At 36.0% G+C, this 22,355-nt stretch overlaps 1 protein-coding gene across 1 annotated transcript; it reads right to left on the bottom strand.

Annotated features, from left to right (window-relative positions):
• Positions 1–5,360: 5,360 nt before the first annotated feature.
• Positions 5,361–18,677, bottom strand: cdr2l (cerebellar degeneration-related protein 2-like). Its single transcript, XM_059348256.1, has 5 exons — positions 18,572–18,677; positions 10,472–10,584; positions 8,787–8,935; positions 7,744–7,908; positions 5,361–6,943 (listed from the first exon to the last, which is right to left on the bottom strand). Exons 1-5 carry the CDS (start codon positions 18,648–18,650, stop codon positions 5,989–5,991), a joined length of 1,461 nt encoding a protein of 486 aa, XP_059204239.1. The 5' UTR covers positions 18,651–18,677; the 3' UTR covers positions 5,361–5,988.
• Positions 18,678–22,355: the final 3,678 nt, after the last annotated feature.

Below are 22,355 nucleotides of genomic sequence, written 5' to 3'. Positions count from 1 at the left end.
CTGCACTCATAAACACATATAAAGCTTCATGATGCACTATATCAACAGTTATAAATATAGCTTATAATGACTTATAAATCCAAGTGTCTTATGAGTGCTCTTGACTGGTTATAAACTACAGGCTGACTGATGAGGCTTATAATACATTACAACTACTCATACCCCTCTATACACACACCTCAACAATCAATTGTTATAAGGACTCATAGGATGCCATAAGTATAAATAAATGATCAATGTATGCTTTAAGTAAAGTAACACATTTTCATGCATTTAAAAGAAGCTATGCTGCATCATAAGTCATTTCGTCAGATACCAAATATAGACTTATGATGCAGCATAGCTTCTTTTAAATGCATGAAAATGTGTTACACTTTACTTAACGCCAACAATGAAACATCATGATTAGCTATACTGCATTATAGATGCGTCTATATGAACCTCACTTTACTTAAAGCATACATTGATCATTTATTTATACTTATGGCATCCTATGAGTCCTTATAACAATTGATTGTTGAGGTGTGTGTATAGAGGTGTATGAGTAGTTGTAATGTATTATAAGCCTCATCAGTCAGCCTGTAGTTTATAACCAGTCAAGAGCACTCATAAGACACTTGGATTTATAAGTCATTATAAGCTATATTTATAACTGTTGATATAGTGCATCACGAAGCTTTATATGTGTTTATGAATGCAGTCATAATGCATTATGATTGATTATAATGAGCATTATAATTCACTATGAATGCGCTCATAATGCACTATAGATGTAGTCTTCATAGAAAGTGTTACCAAACATTTTTCATTGCAGAACTTGTATTCTAAATATCAGTTAAATTAACTATTTTAGAGCATTTACAAAAATCTGTATATATGAGAAAGATTGTACTAATGGCTTTCTGTCACCCAGTGTCCTCTCTGGTCCCTGAGGACATATGTCCAGCGTGTCCAAGGACTGTTAAACCTCTCACCGTATTAAAATATCATGGCTGCCTGTGCCTCCAGTCTCTTACAGCTACATGCTGCTCCTGCTGATCCACATCAGTGAGGTGATACGTTGTCTGTAATTGACTTCTGAACCAGTATAAAATCATCAGTCCAAAACTAGACGTGTAAAAGGTTCTTTTTTTTTTTTTTAAATATACACTCCAGTAGTACGGAGATGAAGTCTGTCTCAGCAGCTTCAGTGAGCTCTCGTGTCACGGACTGATGTTTTTCTCTGTGGGTTGGGTTTGACTCAATGTGTGCTTCTTGTATTACCTACAGTTTACTGATCTCCTGTGTTCACATTAAAGTGTTCAGACCGAGCCTGCATGTGTCCTGTTGCTTTATTCAACTGAAACTACCTGGATCTCTTTATTTGATTTGTTGCCTCTGTGAGTATGGACCAAGGTTATAATAGTTTTGGATTTTTCATTAGTTTAAGTTTTAATTTCGTTGTGAATTTTTGTTTTCAAATTCAGTTAGTTTTAGTTAGTTTTTAGAGAGAGTTTGACTATTTTCCCTTAGTTTTCTTGTAAGTAGGCAATCAAAGATGAGGAAATTAAGTTTCTGGATCTATAGTCTAGAGTCAAAGCAAGGATATAGTGGAGGCTCAGTGTCATATATATATATATATATATATATATATATATATATAAAAATGTGTGTATATATGTATATATATATATATATATGTGTGTATATATGTATATATATATATATATATATATGTGTGTATATATGTATATATATATATATATATGTATATGTGTGTATATATATATATTTGTATATATATATATTTATATATATATATTTATATATGTGTATGTATATGTGTATATATATGTATATATATATGTATATGTATATATATATGTATATGTATATATATATGTATATATATATGTATATGTATATATATATATGTATGTATATATGTATATGTATATATATATATGTATATGTATGTATATATATATATGTATATGTATATATATATATGTATATATATATATATGTATATGTATATATGTATATATATATATATATATATATGTATATATATATATATATATATGTATATATATATATATATATATATATATGTATATATATATATATATATATGTATATATATATATATATATATGTATATATATATATATATATATGTTCCAGTTGGTATTTTGCATATATTTATACATAAAAAAGGCACTGAGTCTCCACTATATCCTTGCTCTGACCCTAGACTATAGATCCAGAAACTTAATTTCCTCATCTTTGATTGTCTACTTACAAAAAAACTAAGGGGAAATGGTCCAATGACTATGCAAGATGGGCAATTTGGTGGTTATCAGTTAGTTTTAGTTAGTTTTTAGAGTGAGTTTGCTAGTTTTAGTTTAGTTTTTAGTTTTTGAAAATGCTTCGTTTAGTTTTTATTAGTTTTAGTGTTAGTTTTAGTTTTTTTGTAATGGGTATGTGCCTTTATTTCCTTTGGTTTATCCATCTCAGCCTCAATAAGGTTATTAACTCTTATAGTTCAGGGTGTTTTGTATTTTGGTTGGAGTGTAGACATCCCAGTCTCAGTAAACATATTCACCATGTGTTCCTGCATGTTGAAATAGAAACACTGAATTATGAATGAAAAAAGTTGACAAAGACGAAAACTAAGGACATTTTCACCATAATTTTAGTTAGTTTTGTAACCACACAATACAGTTTCAGTTAGTTATCGTTTTTTTAAAAACTTATTTTTATTTCAGTTAACGAAAATGTTTTTTCAATTTTAGTTTTCGTTATTTTGTTAGTTTTCGTTAACTATAATAACCTTGGTATGGACCACAGCTGCCAAGATCTATAATAAATAGTAATAGTAAATAGTCATTAAATCTACGAAAAGAAAAATTGTCAAATTAGGCATTGATAAAATGTGACACACTTTTAAGACAGCCCCCTTATTTGCAAAGAGTGAATAAATGTATTTTTTTTTAAAGGGAAATAATTAAGAGGAATGCATAAATATTAAAAAATAAAATATTCAAATTAATACACTTAAATAAAATATGAATTTTGAGCTATTTAAATTCATGTCACTCAATGAATGCCAACATCATATTCAGATCATTTTTGGTACATTTAGTGGCACATTCATTTATCAGGTTATTTTTTTATTTTGCCAGCTTCTGTCCTCCGTACCTGAGCACTTAGCAGGAAAAATAACATTTTCAATACATTTATTTTAATCAACAAAACATTTTAAATGGCCTACCACAAGAACAACTTTGACAATGTCGCAGCACAGAACCCATTATGTTGTCGTGTCTGAAATGATCAAACTAATCCCTGAAACAGATCGTTCCTCTGCAGCTTGCAATGCATGCTGTAAAAACACCACAGAGGAATCTCTGGCGCTGTCTCCTTCACCAGAGAAATGAGAAAAAACCATGACAAGTAAACACATCGCCAACACACACTTATGCACAGTACACTTTGGCAGCTGTCTTGGAGGAATTTTGGCAGCATAATGCAATTAACTTGAGAAAAAAAATATGTTTGATTTTTCTGAATTAACAGATGACAGGTTTTTATGGAATTATTGTTTTTCAGATTTATTGAGATAATTATCTTGGTAACACTTTACAATAACCATCATTTATAAATGGTAAACAGATAGTTTATTAATGTTTAATCATAATTTATAAACAGTTTATAGGCCATTTAGAATGGTAAATACATAATTTATTACTGTTTAACTAACTAAATTATGTAGAAATGGCTAATAGATGGTATATTAATGTATATTTATAATTAATTTACCATTAACAAACAATTAAATTATAATTAATAGTTTTAGTTTTACTCATTATTACATTTTTAACACCATATTTAGTATGTTAATGATTTTGAAATGATTCATATACCTTTAAGAAATTGGTTGAAACCATTTAAAGATTAAATATGTATAGCACTTTGTAAATGGTTCATAATTTGTTTATAAACCATCTATAAACATTACTTAGATGGTTATTCTAAAGTGTTACCATTATCTTTAATCTAAAATGGCAATTTTTCTGATAACCTCTTAGTCTAGACGGAATTGTCCAAAAAGTTAAAGTGAGGAGCATTTATGGGTACAAGTCAGGAACCGGCCTACTTTACAAAGCTTTTAAAAATGGTTCCCAAGCGAAATTTTGAGTTTTTGACCTTCTCATTTGCATATCAAAATGGCCGCCAAATTGCCCATCTTGCTCAGTCGTTGGACCATTTTCCCCTAGTTTTTTTGTAAGTAGGCAATCAAAGATGAGGAAATTAAGTTTCTGGATCTATAGTCTAGAGTCAGAGCAAGGATATAGTGGAGGCTCAGTGTCTTTTATATATATATATATATGTATATGCAAAATATCAACTTTTAAGGTGAAATTAAGCATTATTTGTGTCATTTTTTAAGGCCGACATAAATTTTCAATCAATATTACTTTTAAATGTTCCAGTTGGTATTTTGCATATATTTATACATATAAAAAAGGCACTGAGCCTCCACTATATCCTTGCTCTGACCCTAGACTATAGATCCAGAAACTTAATTTCCTCATCTTTGATTGCCTACTTACAAGAAAACTAAGGGGAAATGGTCCAACGACTGAGCAAGATGGGCAATTTGGTGGCTATTTGATACAAATTAGAAGGTCAAAAACTCAAAATTTCGCTTGGGAACCATTTTTTTTGGAGATCTGTAAGGTAGGCCGGTTCCTGACTTGTACCCATAAAAAGGCCTTTATTCTGAAATCCGTCTAGACTATCTCAGAATTCAGATAATCTTATTAATTCATAAGCTTATTTTTTCATGAATACTTTTCACTACAAAAAAAATGCAATATTTTTCCAGGAAACTTTAAAGATGTTACTTTCAAAGTTATAAGATAAGCAAATATTTTTTTCTCCACTAAATGCATTACTCTTCCACAAATATTACCCTCCAACCAATTCAAACTACACACACAGTCAAATATCACTGCTGCATCTTTACGTGACCTCAAGCTGGTCAAAAGTGTCATTTTAGTTTTTACCTGCTTTAAAAGACTTGTTCAGCACTTAGTGTTTATTAGATACATGCTTCAAATGCTTTTTCAAAAGCTTGTTTTTTTTTTTAAATATGATTTGGCTTCATTATTGTTTTCCAAAAATAATAGTTAAATAATTTCTGCATTTCAACTACAAATACTACATCACACACTAGACTGCCTGAAGACAGAAACAAAACCAACCTGGTCTCACAGGAATCCGTGAAATAGCCACGGATTTGCTTAACTCAAAATCCGTGGAATAGCCACGGAATCGCTCAAATTTCCGTGAAACTGACACGGATTTCGCTACAATGCAAGTTAATGCCAGTCATATCCCGTGGCTATTCCAACATACAAAGTGATTATGTACATTCACTGAGTGAATATTTAGAAAATAAAACATATATTTCTCGCTAGAAATGTGATCAAAATCCATTTTTATGCAGAAACTAAGTCAAAATATTGATTTTTTTCACTAAAAATGAGAGAACTGTCCGCCATGTTTTTTGTTCTGACCGCCGGGACCTTGAAAGTCACGTGACCTGGAACAAACCAATAGGAACAAATATCCATGGAATAGCCACGGGATATGACTGTCATTAACTTGCATTGTAGCGAAATCCGTGTCAGTTTCACGGAAATTTGAGTGATTCCGTGGCTATTCCACGGATTTTGAGTTAAGCAAATCCGTGGCTATTCCACAGATTCCTGTGAGACCAGGTTCAACAAAACTCTTCATTCTGATTAATTGTCCGTTATGGAAAAGGCATTTCATCCACATCAACCATCTTCCACCATGTAGCGAAATAAAACAATTGGCAGTTTGTAATTAATCAGCCTTGTAATTAATCCCTCATCTAAGAGGACGAGGACTCTTCAAAAAACAGCGAGGTAAGTTAAATCTTGTGCAGTCACTGTTTCCTGTAGCATCAGCGGCTCATTTGTGGCTCTTTCTGCTCTTGGTGGAGTTCATGTCACTCTTGGTTTTCTGCAGGCGGGAGAAGATCTCTTTGAACAGCGCCTTGTACTCCGGCGTGTTCTGGCTGAGCCGTTTGTCCACCTGCTCCACCTGCCTGCTGATCCCCTCCAGGGCCTCCGGGGTGGAGGGAGTTTGAGGGGGCGTGGGAGGGGCGGCGGCGGCGGCGGCGGCAGCAGACGCCTCTGAGGTGGACGGCCCCGCGCAGACCATGCTGTACTCCTTCATGGAGGGGTCTCTGGAGACGGGCCGCGAGGTCTGCACCCCGGCGTGGCACAGGCTCTCCTCGTGGCGGCGGCACTTCCCCAGCAGCTCCTCGTACTTCTCCAGCAGGGCGTGGTACTGCTCGTCCACCTCCCGCAGGATGGACATGCCGCGTTTGCGCACGCCGTTAGCATGGAGGGCGTAGCTGCCTTGGCGCCGGCCTGAGGCGTCTCGGGCCGAGATGGCGTTCAGAGCCGTGTCGCTGCAGCTTTTCCTCACCGGGCCTCCCTGCTGCCCCGCACCTCCTTCCTCTCCGACACCTCCTTCGCCTCCGTCCTCCAGCCCCATGGCGTCCTCCGGGGTGTCCGTCTCGGGCCCGTTTCTGAGCAGCGTCTCCAGGCCGTCCTCCATGCCCCCGATCAGACACACCCTGGACTTCCTGAGCTGCTGCATCTCCTGGAGCTCCGCCTCCAGCTCCTGGACCCGCAGCTGGCAGCCCTCCGCTCCGAGGAGACGCTGCTCCAGACGCTCAAACTCCTGCAGCACGGTGGCACACTCCCGCTCGGCGCCCTCCCTCTCGGAGCGCTCTAAAGCCACCGCCGAGCGCAGGGACGAGACGATGTCCTTCAGCCGCTCGTTCTCCTCATCCGCTGGACGTTTCTCAGCCAGGTCCACGCTGCCGGGGTTGGCCAGCAGGAAGCCGTCCTCGTACCTGATCAATAGAGGAAAACTGCTGTTTAAGCACAACTTGTTAAATAACTTGACAACTGAACAATCGTGCAATCAGGGCACCGACTTGGACATTCTTTAAAGCATGGCTGGATTTCTGGTCCAGGCCCAGGGGCCCCCATGGCCTTTAACTCCAAAACATCACTCAAAGAGAAACATACCAATCAGGAAGAGATGCAAAATTACCTTTTTTTTTGAGGGGGTCATTTTTGGACATCCCATAATATGCTGTTTATCTGTTATTTCTGGCAAAATATACTACCACACCCATCTCATTCAATGCGTTTTTCTTTTTTTTTCATGACTATTTACATTGTAAATTCTCACTGAAGGCATCAAAACTATGAATGAACACATATGGAATTATGTACTTAACAAAAAAGTATGAAATAACTGAAAACATGTCTTGTATTTTAGATTCCTCAAAGTAACCACCCTTTGCTTACTAGAATATAAGACATGTTTTCAGTTATTTCACACTTTTTTTGTTAAGTACATAATTCCATATGTGTTCATTCATAGTTTTGATGAATTTACAATGTCAATAGTCATGAAAATAAAGGAAAAACATTGAATGAGAAGGTGTGTCCAAACTTTTGGCCTGTACTGTATCAACAGACTATGGCTACGTTTACATGATGACGGTCTGAACAGATTTCCAGTTATAACTGTAACTTTTTAAAATAATTTCAAGCATACAGAATTATGTCAAAAATCTTTCTGAACTACACTCTGGGAGCGACTTGCACACTGCTGATGATAAAATAACGTCCTGCCAGGTACCTTGGAGCGGTGCAGAGCTCTTTGAGGCAGGGGAAGGAGTGAACCGTCTTGCGCCGCTCCTTCTTCTCCCTGCGGACCCTCAGCTCCTCCAGAGTGCGCAGCTCCTCCACCCGAGCTGTCAGGCTGTCCACCTGACCCTGCAGCGTCTCCATGGTGCCCGTCAACCTGTGCACACACACACACACACACACACACACACACACACAAACGTGCTTGTTACGTCATTATTAGGTTGACTTTAAAAAAATAGCAGGCCTAGGCTTTTTGGTTGCCAAAAGAATGATTTTGATGAATTGGAAGACACGTAAGAGAAATTGTTTTTCAAAAGAATCATGGTTACTTGAATTTTTTGATCTCCTTGGAATGGAGCGAATGACCGATTTGATGAATGATGATAATTTTGGAATAAATTGGGAACAAGTTATGGGAATTATCGCAGAATTCCAAATGTGAGATGAGGAAGGACTCTTGCTCTGCAGCCCTGTAAGAGCCCACTGTCACATTGTCACCTTGTTTCCATGTAAATTAACTTGAAAAAGATTATGAAATGAACATGATTTTGAAAAGAACAATTAATTGCAATGGTACAGTACTGCCCCCCATTTGTGTTTGTAATTTGATTTTGTATATGAGTGTATGTGTATGCGTGTCTTGTGGTTTGTTATGTCTGATCTATTATACTGTGGTTGTTTGTGGTTGTACTGTGTCTGTCTTATGTTGTATAATAATAAAAATGTTAATAATTATTAGGTTGACTTAAAGCCACAGTGAGCTGTTACAGCATAAGGAATGTGAAGGAGCATATTGGAAGAACACAGGCAGCCATTTAAATCTTTAGACCACTAATATGTTTTGTAAAGAACTTCGAGCCCTGATTATGATTATGAAGTTGCTAAAGAGAGCAAAAATGTTAAGTCCTCTGTACAAATGTGGAGCGATGTAAATCACAAATCTGCTTCCTGGAATTATGATGTAGCCTGGACTTGTTCAGCTTCAAAACTGTTCCTTCCATGTCCATGTGTTCTCCCGTCAGTGTGTGATACCTGTCTATCTTCTGGTGTGACGCCTTGCTCTCCAGCACCAGCTTCTCGTTGGTGATCTCCAGCTCTCTGGCCGTCACGTCCAGCTGCTCGTACACCTTAGCGTGCTGCTCGTTCATCTCCCTCAACATCTCCAGCTGCTTGGACAGGTGCTGCACAGGGGAGAGGGAATCTTACAGGCTGATTTGCAGCTGATAGGGAAAGTTGATACAAATGTATATGACATACTGTGACTATGACATACTTGCTCCTCCTACTTAACGTTGATTTGATTAAAGACACTCATTCACATGAATGAGCACACCTGTGTCCTATTCCTCCATGTGTCCATCAGCTGTTTTCTCATGTCCAAACGTTGGTAAATTATTAAAATATATATTTTTTCAAATTATGCCACATGAAATTTTGAAAGCATACTTTTCTGTGATTTTTGTGGTATTTTGATGAAATACTAATAGGACAATTTTGAGCATTTCAGGGCAATTTTGAATTCTAAGACCATTTTTGACAAAAATTGAAATGCTATAGTATGACTTCAATTGGGGGCCAATTTTGGAAATGCCATAATATGCTGGGGTTTTTTTTTCCTTTTTTTTTGGACAATATTTACTACCACAGAGTATAATTGACCCATTTTAAGCCTTTTTAGGCATTTTAAAATGTTACGTTTTTTGACAAAAATCAACATATTATACTATGACTTTTTTTTTTTTGAGGGGGTCATTTTTGGACATCCCATAATATGCTGTTTATCTGTTATTTCTGGCAAAATATACTACCACATGTATCAACAGACTATAATTGACTTTTTTTTGAGGGGGTCATTTTTGGACATCTCATAATAGGGTGTTTTTGTCATTTTGCATAGATAATACTTATATGCATCAACACTTATATGCATCAATAAAATTTTAGGACCGTTTTTTGACCTTTTTACCCCTGAAACTTGTGTTATAGCTTTTATATATATATATATATATATATATATGAAAGAAAAAAAAAGTGAGAATATATGAGAATCAAAAATGTTAAAATATAAAAGCTGAAAACAATAAAGACACAATTTCAATAAGAGAAAAATAAGGAATAACAAAAAATAAATGAATAAATAAATAACAAATATAATATATATAGAAATGCATGAACAAATATGTGAAAATACATTTAAAATTGTTAGAATGTATCTATACATTTCTATATTTATTTATTCTTAGATATGAATATATATATTATAGGGAAATTATGACATTTTTCTATGAAACTATTTTTGAATGAAATTTAGTCAAATGAAATGAAATGCAAATGTGCACAGTGATGTAGATTTATCTTTTTGGCTGGAAGTCTAGAAGACTTATTCTTGTTCTAATTATTGTACAATGTGTTTGAGTGTTTAGAAAGGCCCTTATAAATGAAATGTATTATTATTATAATAAGACATATAACATATTCTGGCCTTTCCAAAACAAACATTCATGACAGTCACAGTTCTTAATGTGATTCCTTCAGAGTGGTGTACTACATCTGCAGCAGAGTAAACTCATCCTCAGCCAAACTTCAGACTAAGAAGGTGTCCAGAGAATAAACAGTTCTGATCCTCCCTGTGATGTTATTCTGTTTTCCCCCTAGTGCTCCACAATAACTAGTTGAAACATGCACTTGCAGAGTTACAGTATGTGGGACAAGCATACCTCTATCTCCTGCACTTGCTCCTCATTGTTGATGTACATCTGCTGCAGGGAGTCCTCCAGCTCCTTGTTGCGCTCCAGGAGAGTCTTGCCAAGCTCGGCTGCCAAGTGCAGGTCTGACAGGAGCCGAGAGAGAAGAACAGACACAAACAGCAGGAAGTTTGGTGAGTGTCTTTGCTCAGGAGTCCACCGCACAGCGCCATACTTGTTCTAGTCACCAGGAGTGATTTGGACAAGTGTTTATAAGAGAAGCACTCGCTGCAGCTGAGGAGAACTAAAGCATCAGAACCTCCCTGATCAGGCTGCCTTCATTTAAGATCAGATGTGAAACATAACATTGCCCCTAATTAAACCCCTTAAGGCAGGGTTGTCAAACTCAAATACACAGTGGGCCAAAATTTAAAACTTGGACAAAGTCGCGGGCCAACATTGATATTTAACATATTATTTACAACATATTTAACATGCATGTTGTCCGCGACCCCCCGCTCACTGAACACAATCTCACACGCACAGTTCAGATCACCCAAAAAACAAACAAAATGACCACAAAAAGACACAAAATGACCAAAAAAGGAAACAAAATGACCAAAAAGACACAAAATGACCAAAAAAACAAACACAAATTGACCAAAAAAATACACAAAATGACCAAAAAAGACACAAGATGACCAAAAAAACACACAAAATGACAAAAAAAGACACAAAATGACCAAAAAAATACACAAAATGACCAAAAAAGACACAAGATGACCAAAAAAACACACAAAATGACAAAAAAAGACACAAAATGACTAAGAAAGGACACAAAATGACCAAAAAAGGAAACAAAATGACCAAAAAAGACACACATTGACCACAAAATGACCAAAAAAGACACAAAATGACTAAAAAAAGACATAAAATTACCAAAAAAGACACAAAATGACCAAAAAAGACACACATTGACCACAAAATGACCAAAAAAGACACACATTGACCACAAAATGACCAAAAAAGACACAAAATGACCCAAAAAAGACACAAAATGACAAAAAAAAGACACAAAATGACAAAAAAAAGACACAAAATGACCAAAAAAGACACACATTGACCACAAAATGATCAAAAAAGACACAAAATGACCAAAAAAAGACACAAAATGACCAAAAAAATACACAAAATGACCAAAAAAAAGACACAAAATGACCAAAAAAAGACATTAATTGACCAAAAAGACTAAAACACATTAACACATGAACACTTTAACACAGTGGAGACAGAGCTGACTTCCAAAATGATTTGGCGACCCCCAGAAATCATCTCGCGACCCCAATTGGGGTCGTGACCCCAAGGTTGAGAATAGCTGGAGCTCACAGATCATACTGATGCAGACCTGTAGCTGTCTGCTCACCAGGGGGTCTGATCAGTGAGAACACCACCGCCACCACCCTCACAGTTGGTGTTATTTTTTAACACAGCTTGAAGAAATACATTATTCATCTCCTCTGGTGGGAAGGAGCCTCGCTGGACTGAGGAGGAGGAGGAGAACCCTGCTGGCTCTGCATACTCATAGCAACACAGCACTGGAGGAGGAGAAGGCCGGGAAGAGACACAGAGAGCCTTTGACTCCCATTACTGGACATGAACCAGTGTTTTATCACCAGTATCTGGCGTGAGCAGCCACAGGAACACACACACACACACACACACACACATGCATGCATCATGGTAGGTGTGAAATTTATTTATTTATCTTTATATTTCCACATGTACTAATTTATTTATTCTTAGATTTGTTTCTCTTCTACATTTGAAATATTTTAATTTACTTATTTATTCCTCCTTATATTATCACATGTATTGGATTATTCTTTTACAAACATTGTTTTTTTGTGAATATAAACTGGAATCTTGGTTGTATAACACAGTAGTTCTCAATCTTTTTGAGTCGCGACCCCCAATTTAACATGCATTTTGTCCGCGACCCCCGATAACTGAACAGAATGTCACCCAAAAAACAAACAAAATGACCACAAAATGACTTAAAAAAATACACAAAATGACAAAAAAAATACACAAAATGACCGAAAAAGACACAAAATGACCAAAAAAAGACACAAGATGACCAAAAAAAGACACAAGATGACCAAAAAAGGAAACAAAATGACAAAAAAAGACACAAAATGACTAAAAAAGAAACACAAAATGACCAAAAAAAGACACAAGATGACCAAAAAAGGAAACAAAATGACCAAAAAATACACAAAATGACCAAAAAAGACACAAAATGACCAAAAAAATACACAAAATGACCAAAAAAAGACACAAGATGACCAAAAAAAGTCATGTCAAATTGTTTCTCTTCTATATTTGAAATATTTTAATATACCTATTTATTCCTCCTGATATTATCACATGTATTGGCTTATTCTTTTACATCTTTAGTTTTTTACTCCATAAAATAGACACAACAAGCCTTAAATTTTTTTTAAAGCATCTGATTACAAAAAAAAGACAAAAAGGAGTGTCTTATGTTCAAACTGATAAACATTGTTTTTTTTGTAAATATAAACTCTGAATTCTGAATTTGATGCATGCCACTTTAAGTTTTACACAGCGTCCCAACTTATTGGAATCTGGGTTGTATAACACAGTAGTTCTCAATCTTTTTGAGTCGCGACCCCCAATTTAACATGCATGTTGTCCGCGACCCCCGCTCACTGAACAGAATCTCACACGCACAGTTCAGATCACCCAAAAAAGAAATAAAATAACCACAAAATGACTAAAAAAACCCACAAAATGACCAAAAAAATACACAAAATGACCAAAAAAAAGACACAAAATGAAGCAGAAAAGAAACAAAATGACCAAAAAAAGACAAAATGACTAAAAAAAGACACAAAATGACCAAAAAAGGAAACAAAATGACCAAAAAAAGACACAAAATGACGCAGAAAAGAAACAAAATGACTAAAAAAAACACACAAAATGACTAAGAAAGGAAACACAGAGAACCTTTGACACCCATTACTGGACATGAACGCAGAGTTTTATCACCAGTATCGGGAACACACACACACACACACACACACACACACACACACACACGCATGCATCATGGTAGGTGTGAACCAGATTAGCTGTGATTTATTGTGACTGTAATGATGCAGCTGGAGTCCCACAGCTTTATCTAACAAGCATCATCAGCTCACAGGTCCATGTTGCTACATTTGACTCGAGTGCTGCAGAGGGAAACGGGGACACGCTGTAATTCTGTAATTCTGTGTTTCAACAATGCAGAACTGATGTGTGAGCACTGGTCTGAAGCACAGAGTGATAATGAGCTGAGTGAGAGTGTGTGAGCAGAGAGCACAGCGAGCCTTCACCCCCCAGGTCCAACTCAGTCACAGCCGTGTTTCTGCTCCTCGGGGACCACACGTGCTGAGTCTTAGTTATGTAATTCTGAATTGTGTGCACGGGTGAGAGGAGAGGAGCTGCTTTGAGGAAATACTAATCATAAGATATAAGAGCCTGACACATACGGGGGATTTTGAGGCCGAGATCATTTTCTTTGGAAAATTCCAAGAAATTAAATTGCCAATTCCTGGTTAATGGTAGAGTACAGGTTGGCGTGCAATACAACAACATTTTTTAGAAACACTGTCTATTCTTTTCAACCTGTTTTCTTATATAACCAAATTGTCAGATGTGATCAGGTTTATTTCTTATGTGACAAGGTCAGCTAATGGTGGTCAGATGATGTTACCATGTCCAAAATCAAATGCCTTAAAGAGAACAGTTATTTATCGTGCTATCAGTTATTGGAATAATTGCCAACTGAATATACGTGAACTGAATAGTAAAGTATCTTTTAATTATTACTTGAGAATGCACTATTTAAATTTATGAGTAGTGAATTAACATATTTACTGTATGAAAGTGAGAATTAATGTAATAGATATGAATGTAATAACTTATTCGGAATGATTTCTGATGACGTATATAATAATGTCTACAATGTAGGAAGACTAGCTCCTCCCACTTTTGGTGACAGCTAATGGGGATCTTTTTAACAATAAACAATAAACAATATGGAGAATTTTTGAGCTGGAATGAAAATTGGCCTTTCCTTTGTGGATGATGCACTCACACATGCCCAGGAAAACAATACTCAGAAGGCTGCTTACTTTACTCTAATAACAGAGTTGAATATTTATGAATTATAATTATAAAACGTTACATCATCAGCCAGTTCCAGAACTAAGCACTGAAAAAAAATAAAGAATAAATAAAAAATAACATGAATAGTTAAACAAACATCAGTATTTTATGCTCAGTATCAGTCAATTACTGAACATTAAAATAATATTAATAATGATAATAAATAAAATAAATAATTAAATAGTGCTGTATGTTCAGTATCAGTCAGTTGCTGACCATTAAAAATTAATAAATAATGAAATAGTCTTGTATGTTCAGTATCAGTCAATAACTGATCATTAAAAAAAAGAATACATGATAAAATAAATAACTCAACAATGCTGTATGTTCAGAATCAGCTGACAATTCAAATTAACAAAAATATAAAAAATATAGCTGAATAAACATAAACATTGGTGTATGTTCAGTATCAGTCCATTGCAGACTATTAAAAATAAATAAATAAATAAATAAATTAGTGCTGTATGTTCAGCATCAGTCCATTGCAGACTATTAAAAATAAATAAGTAAATAAATAAATAAATACATACATAAATATATAAATAAATAAATAAATAAATAAATAAATAAATAACTTAGTGCTGTATGTTCAGAATCAGTCAATGGCTGACTGTTAAAATGAATAATAAATCAAAATTAAAATATAGCTGAATAAACATAGGTGTATGTTCAGTATCAGTCCATTGCAGACTATTAAAAAATACAATAAAATATTAATTAAAAATAAAATATACAACTGATGTATTCAGTTTCAGTTAATTGCCAAACACTCAAATAAAGAATAAATTAAAATAAAATAAATAGCTACATCACAACATTACCCCAAGCATCATTTTCTGCTTTGCTGGTTTTGTTTAAAATCTTTTCATATTTGCGCATATCAGAAGACACATACGCAGATAGTGATAAACAACAATATTTTAATACCGCCCGGTAATATCAGCTGAGTGATAAATCAGCCCAGACATCTAATAACACAAAAGGCTTTCACACGCACAGTTCAGATCACCCAAAAAACAAAAAGGAAACAAAATGACCCAAAAAAATACACAAAATGACCAAAAAAAGACACAAGATGACCAAAAAAAGACACAAAATGACGCAGAAAAGAAACAAAATGACCAAAAAAAGACAAAATGACTAAGAAAGGACACAAAATGACCAAAAAAGGAAACAAAATGACCAAAAAAGACACACATTGACCACAAAATGATCAACAAAGACACAAAATGACCAAAAAATGACACAAAATGACCAAAAAAAGACATAAAATTACCACAAAAAGACACAAAATGACCAAAAAAACCCCGAAATGACCAAACACATTAACATTTAGAAAACACATTTCTTCACACACTTCTAAAACACATTAACACATGAACACTTAAACACAGTGGAGACAGAGCTGACTTCCAAAATGATTTGGCGACCCCCAGAAATCATCTCGCGACCCATATTGGGGTCGGGACCCCAAGGTTGAGAATAGCTGGTATAACATGTTGGGATAAAAAAAGATGGAGCTCACAGATCATACTGATACAGACCTGATACAAGAATAAATTCAAATAAAATAAATAGCTACATTACAACATTACCCCAAGCATCATTTTCTGCGTTGCTGGTTTTGTTTAAAATGTTTTCATATTTGTGCATATCAGAAGACACATACGCAGACTGTGATAAACAACAATATTTTAATACCGCCCGATAATATCAGCTGAGCGATAAATCAGCCCAGACATCTAATAACACAAAAGGCTTTCACACGCAAAAAAACAAACAAACAAAATGACCACAAAAAGACACAAAATGAGTAAAAAATACACAAAATGACCAAAAAAGGAAACAAAATGACCAAAAAAGACACAAAATGACCCAAAAAAATACACAAAATGACCAAAAAAGACACAAAATGACCCAAAAAAATACACAAAATGACCAAAAAAAGACACAAGATGACCAAAAAAAGACACAAAATGACGCAGAAAAGAAACAAAATGACCAAAAAATGACAAAATGACTAAGAAAGGACACAAAATGACCAAAAAAGGAAACTAAATGACCAAAAAAGACACACATTGACCACAAAATGATCAAAAAAGACACAAAATGACCAAAAAAAAACACATAAAATGACCACAATAAAATAAATAGCTACATTACAACATTACCCCAAGCATCATTTTCTGCTTAGCTGGTTTTGTTTAAAATGTTTTCATATTTCCGCATATCAGAAGACACATACGCAGATAGTGATAAACAACAATATTTTAATACCTGCCCGATAATATCAGCTGAGCGATAGATCAGCCCAGACATCTAATAACACAAAAGGCTTTCACATCACAAATATAGTCATGTCATCTATTTATTACCACCGGCCCCTCACATAGCACAAACATGACATCATCACGCCGCCATCTGCCCAGACACACATCATATGTTTGTCAGATCATAATGAACTCAGGGGTCACCAAATCTAAAAAGCTGGCCGCCTTGTGGTTGCGTAACCGCAGCATTTCTGGGGCAAAATCCTGCTCGACTGAGAGCGGCTGCAGCATGACGACATGCACTCCAAGCCTCCAATCTGACCCCGAAGCCTGGAGGCTCTGATCCCCCACTAAGGAGGTCTCGTCTGGGGCTCCCTAATCAGATCAGCCAGGGGCTTAAAGACTCCAAGCTCCACGCTCAATAGTGTTGAGATGAGATGCAGAGAAAACACAGAAATAACACCGACACATAGAGCAGAATCCACCTGGTATTACTCTCTGCTCTCTATGTATAATGTGATGATGAGCCACAAAGCTGCTTTACTTCTCTGGGTCAGCAGGTAATCAGGGGATGGGGTGATGCTGAGGCCGGATACACTCCTCTTAGATCACAGTCGATGAAAGTGTGTCCACTTAAGTGTTTACTGAGAGGGCTGATAACACACTGCTACGTTATGCATCAATAAAAAGCCAAACACAACACTTCCTGATAGATTTTCTGCTTTTGCCTTCCATGTTTATCTAAAGTCACAGGCCTGTTTTCGAGCTGAAAAAATGTGAAATCCACATCTCAAGAAATCAAGTAGGATTTTTTATTTTATTTATTTATTTATTTATTTATTTATTTATTTATGTATGTATTTTATTGTATTTTATTTTATTCTATTTATTTTATTTATTTTATTTATTTATTTATGTATTTTATTTTATTTTATTTTATTTATTTTATTTATTTCATTTATTTATTTCATTTATTTTATTCTATTTATTTTATTTATTTGTTTATTTTTTCTTCCTGTCTGTTTTTGGTGTCTGTCTCGGTTGTTTGTAAGTGTCTGTATTATATGTTGAAAAATTTAAAATTAAATAAATACTTTAATAAAAAATTTAAAAAAATGTAAAAAAAAAGTAGGATTTAGCATTTCTTCCCCTCACACACCCTAAACAATGCCACACACGATCAGTGCTTTCACATCATTCTGAATAAACAGTGTTTTATCAATTAAAAAAAGGGAAAACCAGGAGAAGAGGAGTGCAGGGTGGGAAATGTGACTCTGCAAGAATGCAAGAGGAGGCAGAGGAAACAGAGGCAACATTCACTCAGACAGACAGACAGACAGGAGGAGGACTATTCTGGGAAACATCACTGACAAGATGAATATAATTGTCAGAGGGAGAGACAGAGATGGATGCAGAGATATTATGAGCTTTACAGTTTTCATAGTGCGTGCGCTCGTGCATGCAGTGTGTTTTACAGTAGCTGCAACCTCCACCCTGCTCCCATCCACCCCCTCCTGCATGAATCCAGCCCTGAGCAGCACTGATTGTGGATGGAGCATTGTTACATTACATCCCCCTCACACACACACACACACACACACACATAGACCTCAGACTGGTGTCTCACCTTGCTCCAGGTCCCGCTGGTCGTACCACGGCTCCTCTTCCTCCGTCACAAACTCCTCCATCCTGCCTGCACGGAGCATCGATGCTGATCAACTTCTTCCTCTTCTTCTTCTTGTGATCTGCTAATTCACGGACGGCTCGCCCGGAAGTGACAACAAACAACAGCGGTGCAGCCTCCCCAAGTGTGTAACCCTTTAAGACAAATGGGTTGCAGGCTAAATCCCGGCCGGCGGCGCACCTGCTCCTTCCTCCTTCTCCCGGCTACAGATGTGACGCAAACCACGTGCGGCCTCCACACCTGCACACCTGAAACAACCCGCACAGCACCTGGAGTGTTTCTCCTGTTTGTCTCATCAGTGTGTGATGTGCAGCTCGGCCCTGCAGACGCAGGTTGACAGCACGCTCGCTGCTCAGTGGCTGTATGCTGCTGCTGCTGCGTTCAAGTGCTGTCGGAAATTCTAAACACCATGAGGGAAACTCTATTCTGCTGCTGCAGTAATTCATTTTCCAGTTGTTGTTTTTTTGCTGCTGTGAAGAAACATCTAAAATAAATGTTTTTCGTATACTAATGCATTTCAAAATGTTGGGTTATTTTGCTTCCAAACAAAAGAAAAGAAAAATACACATTTAGGTGCTTATTTTAGGCTACTACACGTTGTCTATTTGCGTATGTAGTGTTCCTTAATTTACCAAAGGTTAGCATGACTCTCCCTTGTATTTTGTCTACACCCTGTAGCTAAAACACTTATTTAATTATTACATACAAGAATCCTCAGTTACTTATTTATTTATTATTATTACTTATTTATTTTCACCTTATTTTTTACTGTTTTTTTTTTAAATTATTATTTTTTATTTATACATTGTTTGTTAGTCACCCAATCATGTTCCTATTGGGCCATAAATATAAAATAAGAAAACATCCTAGGAGGCAGACCGCATGTCTTGCTCTTCATTCTTCATGATGCACAGTATTTCTATTGTATCGATATGTTTATATTTTCAATTGTGATGCGGATGTGATGTGATACTCCATGTAATTATAACATTGGTTCCTGTTCTAATGTGCCTTACCTCCTTATAAAAATATTGAGAAAAAACTCAAATCCAATCCAAACTCCCTAAGTAAAAGCTTGCAACTCTAATATGTCAGCAAATTTTTTTTTTAAATGTTTGAACCTAGCTTTATCAAATATTCAGATCTATGTTCTGGAAATGTGTGCAAATAAGCACATATTTAATTAGATAATGTCTTATTTGTAAACTTAAACATACCATTTCATAAAACTTGATTATCTTAATGTAAAAGTCTATTTGCATCCACAAGGTGAAACTACCTACCAACACTTGATGCTCCATTTTATTTAATGTATTGTAAATGCGCAGAAAGTTAAGAAAGATGGGATATAATACGTTTTTACTTATTCTAATAAGTACAGGGTTCTTACACTTTAGCAGTGGTCAAATTCAAGCATTTTTCAAGGACTTTCAAGAAAATTTTTTCAAGCTTTTCCAGTATCTTACACCTGTTGTAAATTGGATGATTTAGATGAGTACTTACATATTAAAAGAGGGAGATTTCACTGAACCATACCAACAGAGATGATATTAAACTTTTAGGAGGGACAGCCTTCATGTCAGTCTTCATTATTTTTTACATTAAACATGTGATTATCTATAACAAATAGTCTGGTTCATTACATACTGTCTATGCACTTTATGTGTTTTTTATGCACACTGTTCATTGCACCTTATTTGTTTCATAGCACCAACATTTTTATACTGTATATTCATATTTATTCTGCACTGGAATTCTATTCTACTCCTTCTTTAGACACTTTATATTTTATTGTATTTTTATATTTTATTGCTTGAAGTATGCCTAGGTTGTTCTTTTTACTTAATTGTGTTGTTATTGTCTCTGTGTGTAATGCTGCTGCTACACTGTAATTTCCCAGCTTGGGATAAATAAAGTATATCTATCTATCTATAGTCTATAGATGGATATAGTCAGATTGCAAGAGAAATACAGTAAGAATTTCAAGCATTTACAAGCACTTTATCCAAAATCCAAGCACTTTTTAAACCTTGAAAACACATTTAAATTCAAGCATTTTCAAGGATTTCAAGCATCCATACGAACCCTGTAAGTAATATCATAAGGTGCATAATTTTTCCTACCTCCCTTCTTTCTTTTTCATTGTTTGAATGTAGAAAACTAAAGGCGTAATTTACGCGAGTTCCCTGAAGGCAGCACCACTGGAGGTGACGTCACCATTTGATAGCGTCCCCGGCACGGATGTCTCCTCCCCTCCTCCCCCTGCAGCCCCCCAGAGCTCTAACAGCTTAAATAGTCCAACTGAAAACACTTGTGTTGGTGAATTAAGACGCAGTGAGGCTCTCACACTGAGCTCAGTCTGTTTCTATTCAGCATAGACTTTATTGTAAACATTTAGGAGCAAAGAGGGGATGGAGAATGGCTGCTCACACTCTGCACAGCCACTCCTCTGTGTCCACCAGTGCTCCCAGTACTCTTTGGGTGTCCTCTTGATGGCGGAGACGGAAACTGTGGTGTCTTACAGTCCTGACAGGCACTATGACTAAGAAACATTCCCCTCACTGGAAATCACATTGCTAAAAATTAAAGATATTCAGCAAAAACTCTCCCTTTTGCTAAGAGACATATAACCAAACACAAAACTGACATTTAAATAAAACAAAAACGGGACAATTTCACATCATACAGTATCTATCATTGTTTTTCCTTTGTTCTGCAGTCCAGCAGCCAAAGACAAAATATCAACCTGGTCTCACAGAAATCCGTGAAATACCCACGGATTTCGCTTAACTCAAAATCCGTGGAATAGCCACGGAATCGCTCAAATTTCCGTGAAACTGACACGGATTTCGCTACAATGCAAGTTAATGACAGTCATATCCCGTGGCTATTCCAACATACAAAGTGATTATGTACATTCACTGAGTGAAGATTTAGAAAATAAAACATATATTTCTCGCTAGAAATGTGATCAAAATCTATTTTTATGCAGAAACTAAGTCAAAATATTGATTTTTTCACTAAAAATGAGAGAACTGTCCGCCATGTTTTTTGTTCTGACCGCTGGGACCTTGAAAGTCACGTGACTTGGAACAAACCAATAGTCACGGGATATGACTGTCAATAACTTGCATTGTAGCGAAATCCGTGTCAGTTTCACGGAAATTTGAGCGATTCCGTGGCTATTCCACGGATTTTGAGTTAAGCGAAATCCGTGGCTATTTCACGGATTCCTGTGAGACCAGGTTGCAAAATATATAACAGCAGTAAAAATGTTTTTATCAGGCCCCCACAGCACAGAACCATCTGGGTTATGTCGAATATTAACATTGAACCAGTGATCTTGTTTGTTTTACCACCATTTACTTAAAATGTTGTGGTCTTAACTGTCAACTATTTTTTTTACCATTTCCAGTCATGCTAGTGGCTCCATGGATGAAAATGTCAGCTGCTCTGTTGCTCAGTCCACCAGTCTGGTCCAGGCTCAACAACTATTATAAAGATTTCCATTTCATTATTTTAATATGCCCATGGTCGCCAAGGGGACAAACACTAATGACTCTGGTGATCCCCTGACCTTTCATTTAGCACCATCAGGTTAAAAACAAACATTACCATCAGCCTCAGCTGTATTTTCATGGGCAGATTATGAGTCAAAAGGCCCCTGGACAACTCACCTACAGCAAGACACACATAGTTGTTATAGTCTAGATGGAATTGTCCAAAA

This window comes from Centropristis striata, chromosome 13 (assembly GCF_030273125.1).
Source record: "Centropristis striata isolate RG_2023a ecotype Rhode Island chromosome 13, C.striata_1.0, whole genome shotgun sequence".
In the NCBI taxonomy this organism is placed as follows: Eukaryota; Metazoa; Chordata; class Actinopteri; order Perciformes; family Serranidae; genus Centropristis; species Centropristis striata.
This window is presented reverse-complemented; position numbering and strand designations above follow the sequence as displayed.